The sequence below is a fragment of the Lutra lutra genome, chromosome 10, assembly GCF_902655055.1.
Source record: "Lutra lutra chromosome 10, mLutLut1.2, whole genome shotgun sequence".
Taxonomy (NCBI): Eukaryota; Metazoa; Chordata; class Mammalia; order Carnivora; family Mustelidae; genus Lutra; species Lutra lutra.
In genome coordinates, this window is record NC_062287.1 from 109,532,624 (window position 1) to 109,558,773 (window position 26,150).

General features: G+C 57.1%; 3 protein-coding genes across 5 annotated transcripts; 1 reads left to right on the top strand and 2 right to left on the bottom strand.

Annotated features, from left to right (window-relative positions):
- Positions 1-452: 452 nt before the first annotated feature.
- On the bottom strand, positions 453-2,207 carry CDK2AP2 (cyclin dependent kinase 2 associated protein 2). 2 transcript variants are annotated; one of them, XM_047747334.1, is made up of 4 exons: positions 1,962-2,207; positions 1,553-1,653; positions 1,333-1,465; positions 453-976 (listed from the first exon to the last, which is right to left on the bottom strand). In XM_047747334.1, exons 1-4 carry the CDS (start codon positions 2,041-2,043, stop codon positions 909-911), a joined length of 384 nt encoding a protein of 127 aa, XP_047603290.1. In that variant the 5' UTR covers positions 2,044-2,207; the 3' UTR covers positions 453-908. The 2 variants fall into 2 exon arrangements, with proteins under 2 accessions (XP_047603290.1, XP_047603291.1); XM_047747335.1 differs by lacking the exon at positions 1,962-2,207 and adding an exon at positions 1,820-1,955.
- Positions 2,208-8,284: 6,077 nt separating this feature from the next.
- On the bottom strand, positions 8,285-12,163 carry CABP2 (calcium binding protein 2). The gene is made up of 7 exons (XM_047747333.1): positions 12,107-12,163; positions 11,386-11,556; positions 10,723-10,753; positions 9,818-9,952; positions 9,213-9,322; positions 8,939-9,086; positions 8,285-8,346 (listed from the first exon to the last, which is right to left on the bottom strand). The coding sequence occupies exons 1-7, from the start codon at positions 12,161-12,163 to the stop codon at positions 8,321-8,323; spliced, it is 678 nt and encodes a 225-aa protein (XP_047603289.1). The 3' UTR covers positions 8,285-8,320.
- A 2,017-nt stretch (positions 12,164-14,180) lies between these two features.
- GSTP1 (glutathione S-transferase pi 1) lies at positions 14,181-21,886 on the top strand. 2 transcript variants are annotated; one of them, XM_047747331.1, is made up of 8 exons: positions 14,181-14,189; positions 14,670-14,675; positions 19,235-19,270; positions 19,732-19,838; positions 19,953-20,040; positions 21,173-21,276; positions 21,372-21,479; positions 21,634-21,886. In XM_047747331.1, coding segments are annotated over exons 2-8 (633 nt in total). In that variant the 5' UTR covers positions 14,181-14,189; positions 14,670-14,674; the 3' UTR covers positions 21,823-21,886. The 2 variants fall into 2 exon arrangements, with proteins under 2 accessions (XP_047603287.1, XP_047603286.1); XM_047747330.1 differs by lacking the exons at positions 14,181-14,189; positions 14,670-14,675 and adding an exon at positions 18,815-19,076.
- Positions 21,887-26,150: the final 4,264 nt, after the last annotated feature.

The following is a 26,150-nucleotide window of genomic DNA, read 5'->3' on the forward strand; positions in this document are numbered from 1 at the left end:
TCAGGATGTATTCAGAGCCTCCCAGGGCTGACTCGGAGTTTAAGACGTTAGGGCATTAAGGCATGTGAGGGCCTGCCTTACACGAACTGACATTTCCACCCTGCCAAGCATGACTGCCAATCCAAAGAACCCTCTAGGCCCAGGCTGGCCACAGTGCCCTCCAGCTGTGGAGGCTGCAAAGGCCTTGCGCTGCCCCCTGGTGGCAGCACGTGTAGGAGGGGCGGGCTCTCAGCTACGGGAGCTCAACCCTTTCCACTACTTAAAACTGGGAAGGCTGAGAGCCAGAGCAGGGCAGGGTCCCCACCCATGTCAATGAAAAGCAGGGGGCAGGCAAGGCCAGGCTTAGTGACCCTCTCTCTCCCACCACTGCACCGCCCCTTTCCCCTCCCCAAGTCTCCCCTTTCCCAATTTCTTCCTGGCTTAGAAGTACCACACTCAGAAAAACTAAGAGGTAGAGAGAACAACTCCAAATTATCTTTTATTTATACAAAAAGGGTGTATTTAGCAAAAGACACTGAAAAAAGAGTCGCTATGGCCCAGGAGACAAGGCAGGGAGGTGACAGGCCTTCGGAGGCCCTGCTCGGGGAGGAGTCTGGGGAAAGTGGTGGAAGTCCTGGGTAAGTGCTGAGTGGTGGGGGCCACAGAAAGAGCAAGCTCCAGCTGGATCAACACTGTTGGCAGGTCATGGGTGGGGCTCACAGTGACCTTGCTGCTGACTCTTGACAGAGTCCCAGTCAGTGCTGTGGACTGGAGTGAGAGCCGCCCCCTCGTTCCTGGAGGGCACCCACCAAGGGACACAGGACAGGAAGCCCAGGTTGGGAAGTGCAACTCGGGGTGAAGGCCAGGGAGAAGCAGGTGCTCTGCAGTGGCCAGGAAAGGTCCAGACGCGGTGGCGGACTTGCGTCCTGTTACGTGCGGGCGTTCCGCTCTGTCTCTGCCAGGCACTCTCTGACTAGGGCCCGGGCATGGATGATGCCTGAGGTGGGGACGGGCAAGGAACATACAGCGACCCTCCACAGTCCTACCCCCACCCTCCAGAGGAAGACCCCTCCCCCCTCCCCCTTTCAGGGAAAGGGACAAGGACTATAATCTAATGAGGGGCCTAGTGAAATGAGCGGTTTGGCTAATCCTTAAATTTAAAGACAAATGTCCTGGTCCTTCCCAGAAAACTCGCTCGATTTTAATTCCATCCTAGACACCGCTCTGGATAGTGGACACTGGCCATCGTCTAGGCTTGGCTCAAGTGGCCTCCAGATGTCCTTCCTTCCCTGAGAAGGGATTGTCCAGTTAGTTTCCCGAACATGGAGGGTGGAGGCCGGAGACCTCACTTACCTCTCTTCAGGCGCTCCATTGCGCTCTTGCTGCCAGCATAGGTAGGCCGGATCTCTTTGCCCATCTCCTCTATGACTGACAGCAGGTCTGTGTAGGTGCTCTGGGAGCCCTGGGCTCCGGGTGGCTTCATCGCCTATGTCAAAAGAGGACAGGGCGATGAGCTCGGGCCCCGAGGGGACCTCCAGTCCCCATCCATACGTAATCCTTCGCCCCCACTCACCTGCACATAGCCCATGGAGGGCGGTCCAAAGTCGTTAAACAGGGGTCTGAAAGGGGCAGCGGCTCCCGGCACCGAGCCCGATGGCGATGGGACACTTCCGGCTGCAACACGCGCGAGTAAGAGGTCAGCGCGGGGCTGGGACGCCTCTCCCCAGCGTTCCAAGCCCCCGACCGGATTCGCCCGATTCCCTCCAAAGGGATGCTTCACTCCCGGCGCTCAACTTCAGGGACAAACCCCTCCCCCTGCGCTCCACCAACTAGCCCATACGTGACCACGCCCACTTCACAGGCCAGCAAACTGAGGCTCCGCGAGGGTAGGCGGCAGGCCCGGGGGTGCAGAACTCAGGCCGTCTTCTCGTCGCGACCTCGACCACCCGGGCAGGCGAGCAGGGGCAGAGCTGGATCCTCACCTGTAGGTACCGGGGTGCCGGGCCCAGGGGTGCTGGAGCCGGGGGTGCTGCTGGGGGCGGGGGCGATGGGTTTGTAGGACATCCCCAACTCTTGGGTGCGGCGGACGCCGGCCGGCCGCTCCTCCGGGGTTGGCTGCTTGGCCGCTCAGCCGCGCTCTGATTGGTAAACCGGCCGCACGCCCCTGGTAAATAGAGCCCAGGCCGGAAGGGCGGGCGGACACGAATCCTCTCTCACTCCCGATTGGTGCGTGAGGATGTCACTCGGGCCTCCTCATTGGCCAATACTGACCCCAACAGGCCGCAACCGCTGCTGATTGGCCTCCGCCTTTCGGACCTCGCACCTGTCTGCTCCGGATTGGGCGGTAGCTGACGCCCTACGCAATTGGCGAGTTCGCGGTCCGGGCCGGCGCGCTCTCAATCCGATTAGTCCCAAGGCCCGAGAGGCGGGGCCTCGGAAGCCGGGACACGGGTCTGGACCGCCGCGGTACGCGCGGAGGGCTCTTCCCGGCGCAGGCGCCGTCCTCACGTTCCGCTCCTGCTGCTTTGCACGTCAGCTTCGCATCTCCTGGTGTCGGTCCGGCTGGGCCTGCTATCGCTGCTGCCGCCGCCGCCGAGCGCGCCTTTCCACAGCTCTGAGTGCCGGAGGACGTGAGGCTTTGACGTTCCGAGCCCTGCGTCTCACCCCGTGCGCTTTTACGTCACCTTTCACCGGTTCAGCACCCCCCGATCTCCGGTCTGCGCATGCGCCCACCTGAAGGCTTCGTTTGTTCCTATGGCAACGGGTCCGTCACCGACGCTACAGCCGCGCCTCTTCGCATTTGCCTCGTTCCTAGGTCCAGGCTGGTGTTGGGTCCGAGGGCGACCTCAAAGACCCCTCAAAGACCCCGAGACTCCGAGCCTGAGCCTCCTACAACAGCAGGAGCAGCTCACCTTCGTTGAATACTCGCCGCGCGCCTGGCCTGTACCGGACGGTCCTGGGTGAGCGCGCCGGGTGATGGCTGGAATCTCACAGCACCCCACCCGCGGTTCCCCCCTGGGCAAGTTACCCACCTCAGTACGCTTGCGTTTCCCCGTCTTCAAGATGCGGACGTTAATAATAACTATCTCGCAGTGTTGTTGTGTGGATAAATGAGTTCCTAAGAAGCTGTTTTCATTGTGCTCTTTTCTGTCCATTTCTCCATCCAGGCCCCTCCCCTCAAATTTCATTCCTCACGACCCCAGACCTTAGACTCTCCTCCAAACACTAACCCTTTCTCCCAGGCGACTTCTCGAAACTTCTCCGGCTTCGTGTGCCCTTCATGCCCCAGGTCTGTGCATTTCCCTCATCTCCAGGACATTCGTTCATTCATTCATTCATCCAACGGACATTTTCTTTCTTTCTTTTTTTAAGATTTTATTTGTTTGAGAGAGAGAGCGAGCAAGAGCATGAACAGGAGGGAGGAGCAGAGGGAGAGGGAGAAGCAGACTCCCTGCTGAGCAGAGAGCCTGATTCGGGGCTGGATCCCAGGACCCTGAGATCAAGACCTGAGCTGAAGGCAGACGCTTTACTGACTGAGCCAGCTGGGCGCCCCAGCAGATATTTTCTGACTCCATCCTCCATCCCAGGCCTTGTGCGAGCACTGATGATATGGAAATAACCTGGCCACGGATTCTGTTCTCAAGGAGCTCCTAGTCTCAAGGAGAGAAAGACAGGAAAGCAAAGACACACTGTCCAGTAAGACAGTGTGGAGACTGGTACAGAATGCATTGGAACTTAGAGGAGCCCGCTTGGTGACATCACAGGAGTCTTCCCAGGGGAGGTGGCATTCAGCTGGTGAAGGAACAAATAAACTGTGATATATCCACAAAATGGACCATTTATTCAGCAGTGGAGGGAAATCATCTGTCTAGCCATGAAAAGACACAGGTAGGCATTTTGCTGAGTGAAAGGAGCCAGTCTGAAAAAAAGCCACACGCTGTATGAGTCCAACCGTATGACATTCCACAAAAGACAGACGTATACATAAGGTAAACAAATTATTGGTTGCCAGGGGTGGTGAGGGATAGACTTAAATGGGCGACACGGGATGTTTTTTTCTTTTAAGGCAGTGGAACTCTTTTGTATGAATCTGTAATGGTGAATACACGATATTAAGCATTAGTCATAAAGGGTAAACTCTAATGTAGGCAAAATTAAAGAAATGATGGAGGAGGTCAGGGGATCCCAGGATGGAACAGAATGTGACCAAAGGACCAGCCGTATCATAAATGAATGAGACAGCCTCATGACGGGGTGGGGGAAAGAGTGGATGACTAGAGAGTGAACACAGAGGAACTGCAACGAAGCACGTATATGTCGCTAAAGGGGTTTCCTGTGGCGTGTGCGTTAGCAGCTCTGAAACCACAGCACACGTCCACCAGAATCGAAAATTAAGTCAGGAGGGAGGAGTTCTCATCACCGGAATGAGAAGTGACAGGTAAGCAAGGGGAGGAGGCTAGTATGATCCGCGTGATAAGGGGTTGGAACTGGAGACGTTAGTAGGAACCCTATTCAACACAGATACAGTCAGTTGCATACAGAAATATTTTAAAAATTGTATATACACAGATGAGTGTACATACATCTCTCCTCTGTGCTGTGAGGGCCTAGAAGCAACCTAGCACCCAGATCTTGGTTTCTAATGGCATTCTCCAATAAAATGAACCAGAGCTCCTTGGGGAGATGGCTAATTCTAAGACTGGGGCAGGAAATACACAAGATAATTCCGAAGCATCTTATAGTGCCTCAACGTAAGAAAATGCTAAAAAACAAAAAAAACAAAAGCAAAACCCCGAACCCACCATACTCCAAAACCCCAAATGCCACCACAATGGGTATATGCCAAAGGGACACAGGAGTCAGCTGAAAGGGGTCCCAGTGGCCACAGCTGGAGTGATTTGGAAATTTAAAGGTAAGTGTTGGATTATAACTTGTGCAAAATAAATATCTATGTGCCCATACTGATATATATATATATATATATATATATATATATATATATATTTGAATAAATGAAGGGGGAGAAGAGACAAATCTATATAGAATTCCAAGTAGTTTTTGTTCATACTCAGCCCTTAATGAAGTGGATTACAACCCCTCACCCCTTCAGTGTGGGCTGTACATAGTGACTTTCTTCCAGAGAATGTAGTACACAATGGGAGAAAGAAAAAGAGGAATTTTATAGTGTAGAAACGTGACAAACCCTACCTCAAGCCAGATGATCAAAGCCAACATCAATAGTGATGTCATGTTGACAGTAGGCACCCTTGATCTGACGGGATGAGACGGGCACTCGCCTCTGTGGTCGTCCTCCTGCCAGCCCATGACCGTAGACTAATCGTGAGAGAAACATCAGACAAATCCCAATTTAGGGATGTTCTATAAAATACCTGAGCAGTTGTCCTTGAAACTGCCAAGATCATAAGAAAAAAAGGGAAGTTTAAGAAACTATCACAGCCAGGGGCGCCTGGGTGGCTCAGTGGGTTAAGCCGCTGCCTTCGGCTCAGGTCATGATCTCGGAGTCCTGGGATCGAGCCCCGCATCGGGCTCTCTGCTCAGCGGGGAGCCTGCTTCCTCCTCTCTCTGCCTGCCTCTCTGCCTGCTTGTGATCTCTCTGTCAAATAAATAAATAAAATCTTTAAAAAAAAAAAAAAGAACAATGTTTAAAGTGTTCTGAAACACTTTCTGTTTCGGGGCGCCTGGGTGGCTCAGTGGGTTAAGCCGCTGCCTTCGGCTCAGGTCATGATCCCAGGTCCTGGGTTCAGGCCCCACATCAGGCTTTCTGCTCAGCAGGGAGCCTGCTTCCTCCTCTCTCTCTGCCTGCCTCTCTGCCTACTTGTGATTTCTCTCTGTCAAATAAATAAATAAAATCTTAAAAAAAAAAAAAAAAAAGAAACTATCACAGCCAAGAGGAGTCTGAGGAGACACGATGCCTCGTGCAATGTGGTGTCCTGGATGGTATTCTGAAACAGCAAAAGGATAATCAGGGAAAAAATGATGAAATCTGCATGAAATACAGACTTTAGTTAATAACAGAGTGTCAGTGTTAGTTCATTAACTGACAAATGTACCATTCTAATATGAGATATTAATAGTGTATGGTGGTTAATTTTAAGTGTTAACTTGTCTGGGTCACGAGTGCCCAGATACTTAGTCAAACACAATTTTGGGTGTGTCAGTGAGGGTGTCTCCAGGTGCGATTATCACCCATTGAATTGGCAGACAGAGTAAAGATGACCCTTCCTATGGTGGGTGGGCCTTGTCCAATCAGTTGAAGACCTGAAGGGAACAAAAGGGCTGAGTAAGAGGGAACTTCTCCTGCCCAACTGTTGAGCTAGGACACCAATCCTCTGCCCTCAGACTAGGACCTACACCATCCACCCTCCTGGTTCTCAGGCTGTCGGACTCAGACTGGAACCAAACCCCCAAGTTCTCCTGGGTCTCCAGCTTGCTGATTGCAAATCTTGGGACAGCTCAGCACCCATCGTCACCTGAACCAATTCCTTGCTATAAATATCTTTATGCCCAGTACACACACCACACACACACAGGTATCTCCTATTGGTTCTGTTTCTCTGGGGAATCCTTGACTAACACAGGAGAAGCTGGCCAAGGTGGAGGGTGAACAGGACCTCTCTGTACTATCTTCAAGATAATTCTGTAAGCCTACAACTGTTTTAATAAAATAAGTGGATGGCGTATCATGATCTGGGTGGTGGCTATGTGGGCGCACACACGTGTGAAACTCATGTGCACTTAGGGTTTATACCCCTCATTAAATGCTGTCGGCAGTAGTCAAACTATTTGGAGGGGACTTAACGTATATCTGACTTTCCAGCTTCTCTGGGGAAATCCGAGGGTCTCCAAGCTCCGGCCTGCCCCACCTGGCAGGGGTCGCTGGTGTTGGGTGACTGGTGCCCCCTTGAAGTGGACAAGGGGCTCTTAACTCAGCACAGTCTCTGCCTCCTCTCTCTTCCCTCCCGGCCCTCGTCCCGGCTCCAGCAGTTACCTCGTTGGGACCTGGGCCATTTTGGGGTCTTTTGGTGCTGGCAGATAATGCGGTAGCCAATGAGGACCATCCCACCCTCACCTCCCGCCCCCCACCCCCAACCATAGAGCCTGCCAGCCTAGGAGCCAGGGGGCAGTGGGAGGCAAACCCTGAGAAGGATTCTGGGTTTCCTCCGATGCACATGCAGTCACTACCCCCATGCCCTGCAGAGGGAACAGACATCTTCTCAGGCAGCAATGCTGTCTGTAGGGGCCCGCGAAGGGTGTGGGAGGGAGGGAGGACCATAGCTCCCAGAGATGCCGTGGGGCCCGCGCATGCCCTCCTCATCCTGGGGCCTGCCAGGCCGGCAGGAGAGATCCCATAATTAAGTATTAGGATTAATTGGGATCTGCCGGGCGAGGGAGTGGTGCCGAGGCCGCTGGAGCCAACCCTCACACTTCGGAGCTGGGCTCTGGGCTGGGTGGGACACCGGCATGCGCCTGCCTCCTCAGTCCCCAGGCTACCTTGCTGGCAGTGGTGGTGATGGTGAAGGCTGAGCAGGGGGGCTGAAAGCTCCCACCCCTTCTCGACCAGGTCAGGCATCAGCGGGTGGGCACAGCCATAGGTCAGGCTGCGCTCTGCCAAGCAGGTGTTTGCTGCAGCTAGGAGAGCCTGAGGCCTGGGGCCTCCCTGACCCGGAGCCACCTTGTCCTGTTGGCCCTGGAGCCAGGGTTGAAGTCCCACCTCTGCTTCGTCCTAATCTGTGTGACTCCACGTGAGCCCTCGTCCTCCCAGAGCCTTCTGGTGCTGGGAGCAGGAGCAGGATTAACCTGGGGACCATGGGGGTGGTAGGTTGTGGCCAGTTCCGGAGCAGAAGTGTGATACAACGCAAGTCACATTTTGGGAAGAAAAATCTGGCCCCACGCGCTAGGGCATGTGTAACCCTGGGCCTTTTTACAGGAGGAGGGGCCCAATGCACCCCAGCTCTGGGAGAAGCAGTGGGCGCTTCCTCCTCTAGGGACGTCTCCTGACACTTGCCCTCTGATGGGCCCAGGATCCAGAAGGGGCCACCGCCCACGGTGGAGTTCAGTCGAGGGTCCTCCCAGCCCAGGACTTAACTTTTGGGGGCCAAAGACCAGGTCCTGCAGGATATACCAGTGAGAGGTAAAAGCCATCTCCCCAGGCCCCAAAATACTTTATTGTTAGACAGGGACGGGCATGGGGTCTTGATGGGGATGAGAACACACAGGCAGGAGGAAGGAGGGGCGGAGGAGGGCCATTTGGAGGCGGTGGGCTTCCCGGCTGTGGTCCCAAGTTCCTGTCTGCTGCCTCCAGCTTCTCTGCCCAGATGGCTCAGCGAGACATCATTCGCACAAACTCTGTCGGGACAAAGCCAAGGTTGCAGGTCTGTTCTCGGGAGCCCAATAGCTGTGAGAATATACTGGCTTTGAGGTGGGAAGGAGTGCGGTCCAGGGCAGGGCCTGCAAGGGAGTCTTCTGAATCTGGTAGGGAGGAGGCCTTTGGGCTAAGAAGAGGGGCTTTGTTTTATGGGGAAAACAAAAAACAGAAAAGACAAAACCCTTGTAACTAAACCTATTTTCCTCTTTGCTTTGGCTGCTAGGAAGCTCAGGAACAACTTTGGGGCCTACTACAGAGAATTTCTACATGCTAATTTTCCTTGGCTTCCTGTTAGTGTTTAACCCTTGTTTTCGCCCTGTGGGAATCCAGCATAGAGGGAGAACTGGGTTCTGGTCAGCCTGCCTGGCTTCACATCTTGGTTCCATCCACAACTTTTGCTAAGCACTCACACTTTCCTAAGAATTGACTTTGTTGTCTTGCTCATGGGGAGAGGACATAAGGTGCTCAGCCCAGGGTCTGACATGCAGTGACAATGCTCCTTTTAGCCTTTCCTTGTCTGTTAGAAACCTCCCAGGGTGTGTGGCACTAAGCGCGGAGGGCGGTGGGTGGTACCTTCGAAGTCCACCAGGCCGTCCCCATTGAGGTCAATGTCGTGGAGGATCTCATCCACCTCCCGCTGGCTGAGGCGCTCCCCCAGCAGGGCCTTGAGGGCTGCCCGCAGCTCAGCCAAGCTGATGCAGCCGTCCCCGTTGGTGTCAAACTGTGATGGCATTGGTCGTGGCGTTGAGTCCCCGACCGAATCATTCATTCACTTGGCCCTCACTCTCAGCAGACCCGTAGGCCACCCCCCCCCCCCACCGCTGCCCTTCAGCCCCAGTGGCCGCACCTCCCGAAAAGCGTCCCGTAGCTCCCTGACCCCGATCATGTCGGCTGTCTCTGCCAGCAGCTTGGGGCCCATCAGCTCCACAAAGTCTTCAAAGTCCACCTTTCCGCCACCTGGGGGCCATGCCCATTGGAGACCCCAGCCATCAGGGACCCCTGCCCAGCCCCTCCCCTGCTCACCTCTCCTGGTCTCTGCCCCTGTCCACTGCCCCAGTAAGTGGGCCCTTCCCTCTCGTGATGGTGTGGGGGAGGGCAGGCTGGGTCATCTGTGTTTTCTGGTGGCTTTTCCTAATTTTCCTGAAGATTTTTGATTAGGTTTAAGTCCTCACTCCAATGACCTGGCTCTGGGACCTTAGCTAAGTCACTTAAGCTTCCAAAGCCTCAGTTTCCTCATCTCAAAAATGGGAATAGTCGTCCTTGCCCTGCCTATCTTGCCAGGGGTGGGGAGATTCTTCAGAGGCAGAGAGAGTGCCTTGGGAAGGAGCAGGGGCCCGGGCGCTGGGGGTGACCTGTGTGGGCACCTGCGTTCCCCAGGCTGCCCAGCTGCTCAAGCCATGGCCATGGCCTCTGGAGAACTGGGGGTGGGTGGGGTGCGTCTGAGGCACATACTGATTTGCTGTGAAATCTCGATGAGCTCCATCTCGGTGGGCATGTAGCCCAGCGTCCTCATGCAGGCGCCCAGCTCCCGGTAGCCGATGTAGCCGTCCCGGTCTCGGTCAAACTCCTGGAAGGCCACTTGCAGCTCTGCCGGGCAGGGCGGGGTCAGCAGCCCCCACACGTCCCCCGGGACCCCGGCCTGGACCAGCACACCCTTCTTCCTTTGGTCTAATCACTTCCTCCTTGTAAACATCACTTCCTCTGCCATTTCAGTGTCTTGGCTCATGTTATGCCTTTAATTCAAATATTTAAGGAGCATCTACTATGGGCCAAGCTCTGCTCTAGGTACTGGGATATGGCAGGAAGGAAGGCAGGGAGGGAGAGAGCGAGGGAGGGAAGGAGAGAGAGGGGGGAGGGAAAGAAAAGGAAACAATCCCTGACCTCACGGAGTTCACATTCTGGAACCTTCTACCCTCTTCTGGTCCTTACATCACCTACTCAAGGAAGTCTTCCCTCTACATTGAGTCCCCTCCAGCCCATTTGTTCATTTTCTTGAGATCACTTAGCACCATTTGTACTCATAGTTGACTTATCGACATCTGTCCCCGGAGGACATGGGCTGCCTCTGTCCAGTTCGCCCCTTCCCCAGTGCTCCCCACACAGGGCTAAGCACATGGTAGGCACCCAGGAGGTATTTGCTGAATGAACAAATATAAAAAGGGCCCTTGACCCGCCTGGCAGCTGAGATCCGGGAACGGGCAGCTTTGGGCTCTGTCAGCCTCTCTCCATTCAGTCTGGTCCCCATCTCTTCGATCTCCTGAAGCCTCCTCCTTGCCCCTAGTTCCTCCTAGAGACCAGCTGAGGCCCGGCCTATACCCACCCTTCTGGACACTCCAGTCTTTTCCAGAACCCTTTACCTTCGATCTCCTCTGGCCGCAGGTCCCGGTCCTGGGGCGGGGCGGGGGGAGGCAGTTTGCACAGAGAGGTTAAGAAGTCCCTGGACCACCCAGGCACCCGTACCCCTTCCTCTTGTTCTTTGCGGAGCCCCACTCGGCACCCCCAATGGGACGGGCAGGGCCTGTGTCTGTCTGACACTGCTCAGACCTGCTCCTACCCATTTCTGCTGACTGACCTGGGTGTCTTGGGCCACCCCCTTCCCTGCCCCCTGCCCAGATCTTTCCCGGGGCCCACCTCCTGCCCCCACCATCTTGTAGGGTGCTCCATGTGCCGGAAGTGGATCTGGAGTCGGGCAGAACCTCTGACTTGACCTCGGGGACCTCAGTGTCGCTGTATGTCTCTTGTTCTCTCTCTGTTCCTCTCCTGAATGCCCAGCTGCCTCCCTGCCCACCCACTTGGTGGCTGTCTCTGGAGCTCTCTGGGTCTCTCTCTGTCCTCCCCTCTCTCTTTCCTGGCATGTCTCCCTGGGTCTTCCCCCTGTTTGATCTTGTTTCTGTGTCTCCACTTTTCCTTGCCCCACCCCCTGGATCTGGGTGCCTTTGCTCCAAAGACCCCACACCATCCTCTCCCCGCTACTCAAGGAGAGGCAGAGAGGAGGCAAAGACAGGGGCAGCCGTACATACGAGCTGGGAGGCGGCGATGCTGGGCCGCAGGAAGACGCAGGCGGGCCCCACCAGGCTGTTGAGAACCGAGTAGCCCTGGATACCCGGCCCTGGGCCCCCCTGCTCCTCAGGGCTGGGGCTGGGGCCACAGCGGGAGACCCCTGGCGGGGAGCTGGGCCGCTGCCAGTGGTCCTGCAGTAAAGCCAGCTGTGAGCTGGGGTAGCCGCCCCTCCACTCTCATTGACCAGCCTCTCCCATCTCTGGAGCCCAGCACAGGACAGTGAGGGCTCTCACCCATCAACGCTCTAGGCTGGAAGGGTCCGTCCCCTTACTGTTCAGCTGGGCTACCCGAGGTCCCCCCGAAAAGGAAGGGACCGGGCTAACGTCACTTAGAAAGCCAGTGGCAGAATGGGACCTTGAGCTCAAACACTGCATCTCCCATCTCTGACCAGCGGAGAGCAGGGACAGCAGCAGGCACAGGCAGCTGGGTGGACAGCTGGGGGACCCCGCATGAGGTTGGTGCGGAAGGCCCACTGGTCCATGGGAGGGGCTACAGTCTGGGGCCTTCTCAGGGAAAATCTTGATTGGTCCAGGGCCATGGGAACCAACCCCTCCATCCCCCTGCCATGGTCCCTCTCTAACCCCAGCCCGGCCCTCACTCCGGGCTCTGCCCACCCCACCTGACCCTCCCAGGCTACAGCCCAGCCTCCTGGCCTTGGCTTCTCCCCCTTAGCCGTCCTACCTTAGGCCCCCGGTGTCGAGGCCGCTTGGCACAGTTTCCCATGGGCTCCTGAACCATACCAGGCCTGGAGTCCTGGGGGCAGCCCAGGCCTGGGCCTCAGCGGGTGCTGTGGGCTCCTGCCAGTCCCCACCTGCTCCCAGTGAGAGTCTGGGAGCACTGCAGGGGATTTTCCTAGGGTTTTGTGGGGAAGATTGGGAGCGGGTGGGCAGGCGGGGAGCCCTGGGCACGGGGGCTTGGGTCCTAATCCAGGATTATCTCTGAGCATCTCTGCTGGTGAGGGGGGCCACTCAGGACCCAAGGCCCCCTGGAAGGCACAGCTTCCCTATGCTCACTCCGGAGGGTCTTCCAGAAACCCCCTCTAGTGCTTTCGCCTCCAGACCCTACCCCTGAGCTCCCCCAGTCGGGAGAGATTTAATGCCTTCAGAAGCAGCTCCTGGACCTGGGAGGAAGAAACCAGGTGCTTGGTGTGCTGGGGAGGGCTGGGACACCTTTCGCCCCAGAATGGTGTTTAGAACTTGGCAGACTCTCCCCGCTACTCCCCGTCCTGAGAGGAGGCAATCTTGGCCGGGCCCAGGACGCTCCTGCCTCTCCCTGCCAGGACCGTGGCTCTCACCTTGGAGCACCTGGCCAGCCTCCCATCCTCCGCGCCCCTGCCTGAACCAGTGCCCTGGCCCTTGTACTCAGGGGAAGGGGGGAAAGGGGCCAGCCCTGGGGGCCACAGACTGGATGCAGGGCTCAGTGAGGGCAGAGGTGGGGAGAGATACCAGCCTCCTGGGCAGCTGACAGACTCACTGAGCCCTCTGTCAAAAGGCACATCCGGGGTCTCCTCCCTGAGTTCTGCCCTGGGTCTGTCTGATGGGGTGTGGGGTCCTACTGTTCCCTTAGGGTGCCCTCAGTTGAAGACATGCCCCATAGCCCTGTCCCCTTTACCTGCCCATAGGCTGCCTGCACCTGGGCCTCCAGCTCCCTGAGGAGTGCCCGCCTCCTGGTGGCTGCTGGACTGGCGGGAGCCTGGCTGGGCCCTGGGGTGCCCTCAGAGGGGCTGGGGTCCCCTGCGGGGAGACAGCCATCTGCCTGGCCCTGGGGAAGGGCCATGGAGACGAGTTCGTGGTACCTCCTGGTCGCACTCTGGTTGCCCCGTTCCTGTGGGAGGGTGGCTCAGTGGGCAGCTGTGGGTGGGGTCCCCCCAGGGTCCCTGCTACTCATTTCCCCGGTTCCTCTCTCCACAGTCCCAGCGCCCCCATCCCACAGCTCTTCTAGCTCCCCATGCTGCTTACACAGCCCCTCCTCCAAATCCAAGCCTCCCCCAACCCACCAGCCTCCAGCCCCACGCTGGCCACAGACTGAGCCCTGGGCCCCGCCCCCGCATCACCCTTGCAGACCCCTGGCCACCTGGCCTCTTCAACTCCTGGTCTCTGCACCCCCTAACTGCCTTCCCCGCTGTATTCTCACTCACTGCCCCTCTCTGCCTCCTCAGCTCTGTGTCTGTCTCTCTGTGTCTATCCCCCTTGCATCCCCTTGCCTCCCCCTGCTGACATCTGTCCAGCTGTGTCTGTGGGTCTCTCTGACCACTCTTGCCCACCTCTGTCATTCCCTCCCTCTATGGCATAAAAATCTCTCTCACACTAGTCTGTCCGTCTTTCTGTCTGTCCACCCCTGCTCTTTCCATTCTCCCCACCAACAGCCCCTCCCGGATGACTCCCAGATTCTGGAAAGACAGCCCCCCCCAACCTGAGCCTGCCCCCAGACATACCCCCTTCTTCCCACGCAGAGCCCCAGGGTAGCTCTGGACGCCCCCACCTCCTCACCTTCCGCCAGCATCTCCCACCTACCTTCTGCTGACCTCCAACCTTCTTCAGGGAGAAATGTGGGGGTGGGCCAGGCAGCCCCCACCGGCCTCTCGTGCCCCCTGTTGTGTCCCCAGACCTCTTACTGCCCAGCTACCTGGTCTTCACCTCCCACAAGGAGGTCAGTTGTCCTGCCCCCGCCCTGCTCCAGGCCCCTCATGATTTATTCACCTGCCCCCCGCACCAGCCTTTGTCCTAGGGAAACAGATCCCGCCAGACACCTGCCACCCGAGCTGGTGGCTCTGGCCTCCCTCAGCCACACGAGCAGCCACCCATTCATGTGTTCCTTTCGCAGACATCTGAGGCCAGTTGGGACCGAGCCTCAGGGCCTATACAGACTGGGTCTGTCCTGAGGGTCCTGCTTTCAGGCACATCGGACTCAGAAAAGGGCCACAGACAGTCTCCAGGTGCTTGGGAGCACTGGCCCAGGCAACAGGGGGGCTTCATGGAGAAGAGAGGATGGGGCAGCCTTTTAGGGTTTGACCCATGCTCAGCTCTGGGTGAGCGCCGGGACACTGGCAGGGATCGACTGTGAATGTGGAATGTTCCAGGCCCCTGCATCCAGCAGAGTATGTTAGGGAGAGGCCCCCAGGAGGGAGGCAGAGGTCAGTAGCTCCTGGAGAGGGTATGGGTGGCAAGAGGCTGGAGAAAATTTCAGAGGGGCTGTGTCTTCAGCAAGTGTCGAGGAGTACCTACATCGCCTTCCTGGGTGTTAGGAACCAGTCCCTGCCTCCTGGAACCTTCCAGCTGGAGGCAGATGCACATTCAGCAAGCCCAGGATGACGATGGGACAGGCTCTTGAGAGGAGAATGTGACCTTGCTGTGACTGGGGGCACCGAGGACATGGCGTGGGAGCCAAGACCAGAAGGATGGTGGGAGTGACCACCCAAAGGGAAGAGTGGCCAGCGGGCAGAGGAGGGAACAGTCCCCACACAGCCCTGAGCAGGGCAGGGGATCTGAGGAAAGGTCAGGATTCAGAGGGGAGCGGACGCCGGCCAGGTGGTAAAGGGTGGGAAGGGCTCCTTGTGATGCTCAAGTTGACCCCTTGAAGGTTCAGCCTTCCGCAGCCTGCAACCGTTACCCTCTGCCCTCGGGGTCTTGCCTCCTCCTGGAGTCCAGAAGGGCAGTACATCCCAAGCAGCATTGCAAAATCCTTCAGACACAGGAATTCTAGCATTTTCTGCAAGGTCTTCTAGAAGGTCTATAGGCCAGGGTTTCCCTGTGTGCTCACTATGTGGCCCTCAGTGAGGTAGTTCCCCTCTCTGAGCCTCAGTTTCCTTATCTGGAAAATGGATGTTGACCGAGGCCTCCTGGTACCATTGTGAAAATTAAGTGAAGGACCTAGAAGTTTCCTGGCACATAAGAAGGGCTCAGAAAAATGGTGGATTCCACGTGTGACGAATGATCCTATGTCCAAAGGACCATCCAAGAAGGTGGGAAGTGGGAGAAACGTGTGCCCCAAAGCATAAGCCAAAGTAGTGGGGGCGTTAAGTGGTCAGGGTAGAGTGGATAAAAGTGTTTTCAGTCAAGAAGCAAAGCCTTTGTATCTAGGTGGAGAAAGCCTGGCTTGGAAATCCTCCCTGTTGTTCAGTGAACAACATTCTACGGTATTTGCTTCGATGCCCTTGACTTGCCCAGCCCACCATAGCCAAGCTGGAGCTCCGGCTCCAGTGTCTAGGATGTCCACATAGGTTGACAGAGAGATGGATAGATGGATGGATGGATGGATGGATGGACGGATAGGTAGCTGACTGGATGGAAGGATGGGTAGATGATTTGATAGGCTAGTAGTTAAATAGTTGGTAGATGGATGGGTAGATGATTGCACTGATAGAAGGTTGGGTGAATGGATGGATGGATGGACAGGTGGAGGATGACTGGGTGGGTAAATGGGTAGCTGGATGGGTGGGTAGACATATAGGTAGATGTTCTGATGGGCTGCTGGCCAAATGTTTGGTTGTTGGATGGGTGGACGATTAGATAGAGGGATAGATAGATGGACAGACAGAGAAGGATGGAGATGGATAGATGGCTGGGTGGATGGACTGCTGATGAAGACTTTATATTCTTCATCAAAAGAGTCAATTAGAGTGGAGACCGTATCTTTCCTATTCTGGTGTTTGCCATGAGGCCTAGCCCACTCATAGCCTGATAAAGACTAATCAGAGTGTGAATGAAGCCTTGTGTCTATCTCCTTCACTCTGAACGGTGATCCTTCTTTTTTTTTTTTAAATTATTATTGGGGCGCCTGTGTGGCTCAGTGGGTTAAAGCCTCTGCCTTCGGCTCGGGTCATGATCTCAGGGTCCTGGGATCGAGCCCCGTGTGGGGCTCTCTGCTCAGTGGGGAGCCTGCTTCCCCCCTCTCTCTGCCTTCCTCTCTGCCTACTTGTAATCTCTGTGTGTCAAATAAATAAATAAAATCTTTTAAAAATTTTTATTAATATTAATATTTAAGTAGGCTCCATGCCCAACGTGGGGCTTGAACTCACAAAGCTGAGATCAAGACTCTGGTGTTCCACTGACTGAGACAGCCAGGTGCCCCTGAGATGTGATTCTGATGACAAAGACAATGGCTCCCTCTCCTCCCTGTTCCCCACAAGTCACCCCAGCCTTGGCGCACAGACCCCCGTGGAGATGCCACTCCACACGCAGCAGGATAACTAAAGTGAAAAGGACAGACAGTAGCAGTGTCGGTGAAGACTTGGAGAAGTGAGGGCCTTCACAGGCTGCTGGTGGGTTTATGAAACCCACTCTGGGAAAGAGTTTGGCATTTCCTCAAAATGAGCTGCCGTGTGACCCAGCCGGTCCACCCCTGGGGATGTACCCAAGGGAGTTGAAAGCGTTAAGTTCATGCAAAAATTTGCACACAAGCGTTCACAGCAGCCTGATTCACACGAGCCCCAAAGTGAAACAGCCCAGATGTCCGTCGGTGCAAGAAGGGGTAGACAAGATGTGCATGTCCGTGTCACGACATATTCCTCCGCGGGAGACAGGAGTGATGCGCTGTTTTGTTTTAAAGATTTTATTTATTTATTTGAGAGTCAAAACACACAGAGAGAGAAGCAGCCTCCCCACTGAGCAGAGAGTTAGACTTGGGGCTTGATCCCAGGACTCTGAGATCGTGACCTGAGCCAAAGGCAGACGCTCAACCAACTGAGCCACCTAGGCGCCCCAGTTACACCCTATGACATGCATAAACCTCAAAGACATTCTGCCACGTGAAAGCAGCCAGACCCTAAATGCCACAGAATGTATGTTTCCAGTTATATGCAATACCCAGCATAGGCAAATCCCCAGCAACAAAATAGATGAGTGGGGATGAGAGCAGGACTGCCCATGGGTACAGGGTGTTTTGGGGGGAGATGAAAAGGTGCTGGGACTGCGTAGTGATGAAGGTTGCACAACACAATGTATTAAAGCTGCCGAGTGTACCCTTTATAAGACTGAAATCCGAGGAAAAACAGAGCGGTTTGTTTATATTTTAAAAACCGCCAGAGACCGGTGCTGAGATACACGTAGACTGGAGGTGGGGGATGGACACAGGGAAGTTCTTGGCCCCCCGGGGCTGGGAAAACTGTGCTTCTGGATTCCAGAGGAGGAGGCCCCCGGGGTGGCCAGAGAGTCCACGGGCTTTGCCTGGGGAGCCAGAGGACTGTGGGTAAACGCAGACCCCAGAACACCGCTGAACAGTGCCCGGCTGAGCAGGGGGACAGCTGGCCCTGGGCACCTGAGCGCAATCGCTGGAGGGGTGAGCCGGCAGGAGGCGGGCCCTCCAGGCAGGAAGGGGTCTCCCAGGCCTTAGATGCTCGTGCACGAAGGGAGGCAATGCATGTTCCAGGCCAGAGCAGATGAATGAACCTCTGTGAACCTTGGTGTCCTCGTCAGTATAATGGGAACAAGACTCCCTCCCTCTCAGGACGTGGTGGAGATGAAATGAGACCTTTTATGTGAAAGCTCTTTGTAAGCTGCTAAGTGCCGGGCAGATGTTCCTCCAGCTGTGAGTCAGGGATAGAGCCCAGCCCTGGCCCCCCTCCCCCACCCTTCCCGGCCCCAGGCAGCTGTGGGCTCGAAGGAGGCTGAGCGATGCTCCTGATGAGGCTGTTTTGGGTCCCCCCCCACCCAGGCTTTAGAAGGGGAAGATACCTTCCTCGTTCCTGCTGGCTCTGACGGGAAAACCTGGCTGAGAGACGTCTGGTTCAGTCAGGCTCCAATTCCCGGGGAGGACTGCCACAGCCACTGAGACACCCCCACAACCCCTGCCCCGACTCAGGAAGGGGCAGCCAGAAGAGGGCTGGGGGTGTCATCGGTGGGCCTGCAGGGAGGTAGGCACCGGGCTCTGCCTGGAAGAACACAACCTCCTCAGGCTCAGGAGGTCCTGCCCATTCAGTCCATCTTTCCAGCCACCCGTATCCCCATGTCCAGTCGGTATTTGAAGAGCACGTTAGCACTTAGACTCAGTCAAAACATGGTCTGGAGATGACAAGGCTTTACAGAAGAAAGACTGAGGGTTAACAGTGAGGCTTTTTAAAGTGAACAGTAAAAGTACTGTTTCCCAGCTGTGTGACCTTGAGAAAGTCACTTAACCTCTCTGTGCTTCAGTTCCTCCTCTGTAAAATGGGGATCAGAACAATACCAAGTCCTAGGGTGGTAATCTACATATATTTCTCAGCACAGTCCTAGGCCCCTAAGGGTTTGCCATAATTATTATTCTGGAGAGAAGAGGTGTAAAATGGATATTCCTATCAAAATTGCATTCATTCGCGCCTGAAGCACTTAATGAGCACCTACTGTGTGCCAGTGCTGGCGACCCGGACCTGGCCCTCCGTGGGCCCTGAGCCTGCGGGTTTGGGCGTGGCCCGGATGCTGGAAGCGGCTGTGCTGTGCGATGCTGAAGTCCGTGCCCTTCAGGCAGGGTACACGGCACGGCACGGAGGTGCGGGTGAGCCCGTCCGGCCCTGCCCCCGCCACACCCAACCTTGCCCAGGGACAAGCTCCGCTCGGTGACTCGGCGCATTCCTGGGTGGGGCGAGAAGGGAGGGGGGTTGGGGAACAGACCATAAATATAAGGTCACTGGGCCCGTCGCCACTTCCTGCTGCTTGCTTTTCCACTGCCCCGCTAGCTAGTGAGTAGGGTCTGGACCAGGCCAGGGGTGGGGGATGGAGGATGGGGGGTGGGGTGGGGGTACGGGTGGGGGTGGGGGGCGGGACCCTGGCTGAGCCTCCCCCTTCTCGGTGCAGCTCCGTGAGGGGTCCTCTTTCACGCCCTGTCTGTCTCTCCTAGTGCCGCCCTACACCATCGTCTACTTCCCCACCCGAGGTGCGGCCCCTGCTCCTTCAGGAGGGCGAAGGGCACCGGTGGAGCCAGGCCGCCTGCTCAGGCTGCTCCCTGGGGTCCAGCGGAGGCCGAGGACAGGCCCAGGAGTCCCGGGCCGTGGGGCGGGGCCGGTGGGGAGGGGGCGGAGCCTGGATGGCGGGGGCGGGGCCAGGTCCGGCTTTCCCAAGGCGGCGTCCTCTTGGTGCCCAGCCTGGCTGCACTGTCCCTCTGCCTCTGTTCCCATCCTGGGGCACCATGGGTTGGAGTCTCCGCCCCTGTCTCCCTCTCCAGGACGGCACTGGGGCCGTGGTCGCCACTGTTTCCCCATGGTTTATCTCCTCAGCAGGCTCAGAAGCTAGAGTTTCTGTCCCGTCCCCACACTCTGGACCCCCCTCCCCAGGGCGCTGTGAGGCTGGGGTCCCTGCACGTGTCCCACCACCCCATTCTCCCCTCCCCCACCGCAGGCCGCTGCGAGGCCATGCGCATGCTGCTGGCGGACCAGGGCCAGAGCTGGAAGGAGGAGGTGGTGACCAAGGAGACCTGGCTCCAGGGCCCGCTCAAGGCCTCCTGTGTGAGTGACCGCCCAGAGGGGGCAGGGGCTGGGCCGTTGGGGGCAAACCTAGAGTGGGGGCAGCTGAGCTCAGCATCTTTTACTGACCTGTGCCACACACCACCCCCTCCCCAGCTGTATGGGCAGCTCCCTAAGTTCCAGGACGGAGACCTCACCCTGTACCAGTCCAATGCCATCCTGCGACACCTGGGCCGCACCTTTGGTGAGTTCAGAGTCGCGGGCGGCACAGCCTGCAGAGTATCCGATGGGTCCCCCTCGGATGTCCTGAGAACCAGAGTTCCGCCCGTCTGGAGGACAGGCCAGATGATCCCAAGGGAAGGGCAGGGCCTGGGTCGTGAGGGCTCTGCCAGCCAGATGGTGCCAGATGCGTTGCGTGTGCCCATTTCCCGGAGGACAAGTCAGAGGAGGCTGCGGCCCCTACAGTGTGCGGTGTAGGCTACAGGCCGCTGCAGGCTTCACAGTGGACCTCCCGCCCATGTTCCCCTGTTTTGGCCTCTCTTGAATCTAGAAAATCCGTGCTCAGTGAGCCAGCCTGTGGCCTCCTTACAATGGTGGTAGGAACATGGCTTCAAGAGTTGCCTCTTTTTTCGCAAGCCCTGAGTCCCAGTGGGATGTGGCAATCAGGGAATGGGACAGAGGAGTCGTGGTGGCCCCCAGGCCAAGCCTGCCCTGACTTCTGCAGGACCCAGGGTGGGAGGACGAAGGCCTCTGGCTATGGCCTGCCACTTCCTCCTGCCCCTGTGACGCTGCTCAGCACTGCACACAGCCCCACCAGTGCCCTCGGCCCAGTTCTGTCCCGGCTCCCCAGGCAGCTGCCTCTCAGGCTCAGGGAAGAAGGGAGGCTTCTTTCACCCTTGCAGGGGTGGGGGTGGGGGGACAGACCTGGGCGAGGGGCCTTGGGGCCATTTGGTCAAGAAATTCCTGAGTCTCGGGATAAGACTTGGGATGTGACCAAGAAGGGGCACGGTCCTCAGCTGGGCATGTCCCCTTGGGCATTTTTTTAAAGCTTTTATTTATTTATTTGAGAAAGTAGTCGGGGGCAGAGAGGGAGGGGACAGGCCAAACAGACCCCACACTGATGCAGGGCCTGATCCCGGGACCCCCAGATTATAGCCAAGCTGAAATCAAGAGTCAGTTGCCCAACGGACTGAGCCCCCGTGGCACCACTCCCCTTGAGCTTTCGGAGTTGGGAGCAGCAGAGCTGGGCAGAGCGGCCCCTCCCAATCGGAGGACCCGGGTGCCCCGGCCTGAGACCTGTGGGCGTTTGGGGGAGAGGGGAGCAGCGGAGCCCCGGCCTGGACGGAGCCTGACCCGCTGCCCGGCTGCTGCCCCAGGGCTGTACGGCAAAGACCAGCGGGAGGCGGCGCTGGTGGACATGGTGAACGACGGCGTGGAGGACGTCCGCAGGCACTGTGGCCGGCTCATCCACCACAACTACGTAAGCAGGGGCGGGCTGGCGCTCCGGGCCGGGGCCGGGGAAGTCACCCTGGCCAGGCATGCTGGGAGCTGCCACTGGGTCACTGCCCTTTGCAGGAGGAGGGCAAGGCCAAGTATTTTCAGGAGCTGCCGGAGCGCCTGAAGCCTTTTGAGACCCTGCTGGTCCAGAACCAGGGGGGCCAGGCCTTCATTGTGGGCGACCAGGTGAGTGCTGGGTCCGGCCCGTGGCAGAGCCCATTTCTCAGAAGGGCACACTGAGGCCCAGAGGAGAGCCATGGCAAACCGCCAGGGTCCTGGCTCCCTGCGGCCCTGCCTCTTCTGACCCTGCTCCAGCCCTCTTCTGATCTTGGCCCTGCAGATCTCCTTCGCCGACTACAATCTGCTGGACCTGTTGCTGAATCACCAGGTCCTGGTCCCCAGCTGCCTGGACTCCCACCCCCTGCTCTTGGCCTATGTGAAGCGCCTCAGCTCCCGGCCCAAGCTCAAGGCCTACCTGGCCTCCCCCGAGCACATGAACCGCCCTGTCCATGGAGCCCAGAAGACATGAGCCTGCTCAGCCTCCCCTGGGAGAATGGATGCCCTTTAGAACCAATAAACACTGAGAGAGGAGAGCTGTGCTGTGGTCCCTGAGGGGCTGGAGGGCGCAGGGGACCCTGTACGCCTTCCCAGGCTGCCTCAGGGGGACGAGGGTTGGGCTGGGCATCTGGGCCCTGGAACAGAATTACACAGAGTAGTTCCAGGTCCAGACAGGAAGATGAGACTCTGAGCCTTAAGGAGTCACCCCAGAGGTCTGCCTGGAGGAGGGAGGTGCCCTCGCTGGGACCACGCATGACGACAGCCACCCAGGGAAGCCTGTCAGTCTGAGAGAAGGGCAGCCGTGAATGTGGCAGTCACTGACATCTGAGAGTGCCACAGCGTGGTTGCCCACGTGGACCCTGGGAAATAACACATACCCTTGGAGGGTTTGCAGGAGCGTCAGTGTGGCTCATTTCTTGGGTGGTAGCCGGGGTCACCCCCAGGTTGGTGTGGGGTGGCCGGCAGGGCCCAGTGGGCATGTGGCTGAAGGCAACCTAGAGCTCCTGGTGGCCTGGCTGTTTGGGGACCAAGGGAGGATGGGCGATCTCCCTCAACTCCGCAGGTGGGAGTCTCCTGCCACCCGCCCAGTCCTAGCCCATTTCTCTGTCCTGAAAAGCTGTGGCTGCCTCCTACCTGACTCCCTCAGCAGACCTGCATCTCCCGTCTGCTCATGGAGCAACGTGGGTTCGGACAGTTCCAGAATGCCTGGTGTTCCCAGCGCAAACCTGCCAGTGGCTTCTTGCTACCCTGTGGACAATGTCCACGGCCTGACCAACCTGCCAGGCCTTCCCTCACAGGAGCTCTCCACTCTCTAGAACATTCCTCACCCTGCCCCACCTCTGCTTACGTCACTGCCCCTCCCTCCACTCCACTTTGTGGGGTCCTGGCCCACCCAGTCATCTCTCCTCAGAACCCCCCACCCCCTGGGAGGTCAGAGATCAGATCCCAGGCTGGAGGCTTAGTTCTCTCATCTAACCCTGTCAAACTCAGAGGAGTGAGGCAGTAAGGTGGCTTGTCCAAGGCCACACAGCTCACGTGGGAGAGGCAGCCTTCACGCCCAGCCTGAGGGACTCCCAGGCTTCTCAGGGGTGGTCCTTCAAGAGAGAAGTGGGGAGGGGGGCCGGAGGCCAGCAGAGGCTCCTGGTGGAGTGGATGGGGACACTGGCCTCCCCTGTGGAGGCTTTGCCCCCCACGGTGAGGACTGGGGGTTGACTCCAGCCTGCTGGGGAGCCATGGCAGGCTACGGAGCAGGAAGATGACGTGAAAGAGAACAAGTAGGAAGAGCAGCCTCAGTGCTCAGGAGGCCGTGGGCATCATGGAACTCCATACCCTCACCCCACAGATGGGGAACCTGAGGCCCGGAGAGAAGTTCACTGAGCAAGGTGGATGTGACCTTTCTAAGCTGGAGGCCTGGCCCCCCCCTTAGAGGACTTGTGCTCGACGGACCTCAAGCAGAGGCCTCGTGCGGAGGGTCTTTTGTGCGTTGGATTTGGGGGGCTGGTTGGCAGTTTGGATTTCTAGAAGATAGCTGGCCTCTTTGGGCGGAATGCGCCAGGAAGGGCCCATTGGTCCCTGAGAAGACAGGGGGTCACCCAAGGAGGTGGAGAGAAAAAGATCCTGCAGCCAGGAGGAGGGACTCCAGGGAGTGGCAGGGCCCCTGTTTAGGCAGCTGGGGACAGGCTGGGAGCCTCTCCAGCTAGAGAGGTGACAAGGGACCCCCCCAAGGGCGAGCTTTCTCCCAGCAAAGTCCCAAGTGCTTCCCCCATATTAACTCATTTAGTCGTCACAAGGGAACCCGCCTAGTAGATGCTATTAATATCCCCATTGTACAGATGAGGACACTGAGGCCCAGAGAGGTAAAGTAACCTGCTTAAGGACCGGCAGCTGGATAAGAGGCCATGGAAGGATTTGAACTCAGGCTCTCTGGCCCCACAGCCTATGTTTACGCTGACACTGCTATAGGAGGGCTGGAGCCATGATTTTTTAATATCCTGGCTCAGGGTGACTGCAGTCATCCAAAGGGGCTTGATAACGCTGGTGACCCCTTTAATTATATGGGGGGACAGGAACCCTAAGAGAGAGGTTGGGCTTCCAGCCTGTCAGGGGTGGAAGTGGGGCTAGTTCCCGTCTGAAGGCTGGAACATTTGGGGACTGCTGACTGGCCTTGCTCCCCAGCTGATCACAGATTAAAAGCTCCCCCCGCCCTGGGAGCTCCCTGTCCTCAAGGAGCTGCTGTTGAATTGGGTGGGGAGGCACCCAGGGGGCTGATGTCAGTTCACCCAAGGCAGCTCTGGGAAGGTGGGGATGAGGGGTACAGGGAGGGACCCCAGACCTCAGGGGTGCATCCCAAGGCCGCTTCAATGTCTTTGAGTTCAAGTCTCAGCTTATGGCTTTCGCCCCCCAACCACACCACCTTTGGTTCCATCCTTCCCTGCGTCCCGCCTCTAGCACTTCCCCCCAGCTCTGTTAGGGTTCCAGATGACTCTGACTTGGGCTCTCTTCCACTGCCCCGCCCCTCCTCCTCCATGTCTCTTCTCTACCCCATGGGCACCCTTACCCCAGGCACAGCCAGGGGCAAGCAGCCGATCCTCTCCCGACATCCCACTGGTCACAAAGTGCCCCACTGTTTCACCAAGCACCTCCTACAGCCAGACTACTTGGCAAGTCTTAGAGCCTCATTTTACAGATGAGAAAGCAAACGGGTCAGACAGAGCTAAGCGGCGCGCCTACTTCTTTCCCGAACTGCCCCCAGAAAATGCTCTCGGTGGGCTCTGGACGCATCCGGTAGCCAATGAAGTGGTTTTTAAAATATTCGTGTTAGTTAAATATCCTGATCGAAATCACATCAAAGTCACGGGGATTTCAGAAGCAAGAGCATGGGTCCGGCCCAAACCTGGGCCGGCTTTGCTGCAGGCTCCCACAAACGTGCCGGCTTGGAAACGGGGTGTGTGTGCCAGATAGACGTCTCCTCTCAGAGAACCTGCAGAAACCTTTACCCCCCCTCCCCGGAAAGTGCCAAGTTCTGGGGAGGTGTTTTTGGCAACGAAATAACCCTTGAGCTCGTATCTTCCCGTTGGAGGACTTTAAACTGGGTGATGGGCTTGTCCATGAGATCAGGAAACTACTCCGGGATCCTGGGGTTAGGAGCTTTGCTTGCCGCACCTTCAGACTTGTTTTCATGAGCCTTGTTCTTAAGAGCAATGCGCAGGGGAGGAAATTAAACGGAGATATTTGGCCCACCCACCCGCTATGTCAACGAGACTGGATTCTGGGTTGAGCATGTGTCCACAAGAAGGGGGCTTCTTGAAGATTCAGGCTCAGTATGTTGGTCTTGGAATAGACCTGCTGATGAGGCCATGTCTGTGCAAAGACACCATCCTGAGAGTTTGAAGTGGTCGCATTTTCCTGTTATTCCCAAAATAGGGCAGCTCTGACTTTGGCGTGCACGCTGGGCTGGCAGCCCAGCTCCAGGCTGGCCGTGTCCCTGTGCTTCTCCTCCTCCACACCCCCCCAGAACCCCCCACCCCCACCCCAGCTGCTAGCCAGCCTTGTCCTCCGGACCCCTGCGACCCAGGCACAGGTCTTGGGGGAACGTGAGAACAGAGCTGGGTCCATCAGGGTCCTCCCCTGACTTGTCCTAGAGAGGGAGAGTGGGGAAGGGAGTTTTTTTAGGTCCCCGCTTCCAGCTCCCGAAAGGCCAGCCCCACTCGGTCCTGCTCTTTTGGGATCTGTGAGTAACCAACTATCTTTTCAACAACGATTGCTTCCTTATCTGTTGGCTTTGCCACACCTAAAGAAGAAAAATTAAAGCTACAGTTAAAACAGAGACCGCAGACAACAACCACCCAGCCAGACCACAACTGAGTTTCAACACAGCTGATAAATGCTAATGTTCTAAGTGGCTAATTTTGATGAGATTTGTTCAGCCGTAATAGCTAATGAATATCAAATCGGGACCAAGCCAACACCACAGGGCCTCGGTGCGGGGCAGAGAGCTTTCGGGGTTCCCATTGCAAAACAGGGGCTCTGAGGTCTCCTGGGCTATTTCCCAGAGGCTTTCTGGTTCCTTTAGTGGAGACATGATGTCTTCTCTGAGGTGCTCAGTAAGGCTGACTCAGCACGGGGCCCGGGGCATGACAGGTGCCCAGTGGACAGCTGACAGCAAAATTTCTAAGAACCCAGCTTTGCAGATATTGTCATCACCCTCAGCTTTGGCGTTACCTCAAAGTCTCGAGAAAGCCACGCCCCTACTTTCACCGTGTCTTTTGTACAAATAAGCAGTTGGGCAAGAGGAGAAAA

Excerpts from the sequence above, each read along its gene's own strand:
- GSTP1 (XM_047747330.1), top strand. The coding sequence starts at position 18,839 with ATGCTGAAGTCCGTGCCCTTCAGGCAGGGTACACGGCACGGCACGGAG. Across the intron at positions 19,077-19,234 it reads TTCCACTGCCCCGCTAGCTA|TGCCGCCCTACACCATCGTC; the intron begins GTGAGTAGGGTC and ends TGTCTCTCCTAG. Across the intron at positions 20,041-21,172 it reads ACACCTGGGCCGCACCTTTG|GGCTGTACGGCAAAGACCAG; the intron begins GTGAGTTCAGAG and ends CTGCTGCCCCAG.
- CDK2AP2 (XM_047747334.1), bottom strand. The coding sequence starts at position 2,043 with ATGTCCTACAAACCCATCGCCCCCGCCCCCAGCAGCACCCCCGGCTCC. Across the intron at positions 1,654-1,961 it reads CGGCACCCCGGTACCTACAG|CCGGAAGTGTCCCATCGCCA; the intron begins GTGAGGATCCAG and ends CGCGTGTTGCAG. Across the intron at positions 977-1,332 it reads AATGGAGCGCCTGAAGAGAG|GCATCATCCATGCCCGGGCC; the intron begins GTAAGTGAGGTC and ends TCCCCACCTCAG.
- CABP2 (XM_047747333.1), bottom strand. The coding sequence starts at position 12,163 with ATGGTTCAGGAGCCCATGGGAAACTGTGCCAAGCGGCCTCGACACCGG. Across the intron at positions 9,953-10,722 it reads GCGGCCAGAGGAGATCGAAG|AGCTGCAAGTGGCCTTCCAG; the intron begins GTAAAGGGTTCT and ends CCTGCCCGGCAG. Across the intron at positions 9,087-9,212 it reads TACGGGACGCTTTTCGGGAG|TTTGACACCAACGGGGACGG; the intron begins GTGCGGCCACTG and ends ATGCCATCACAG.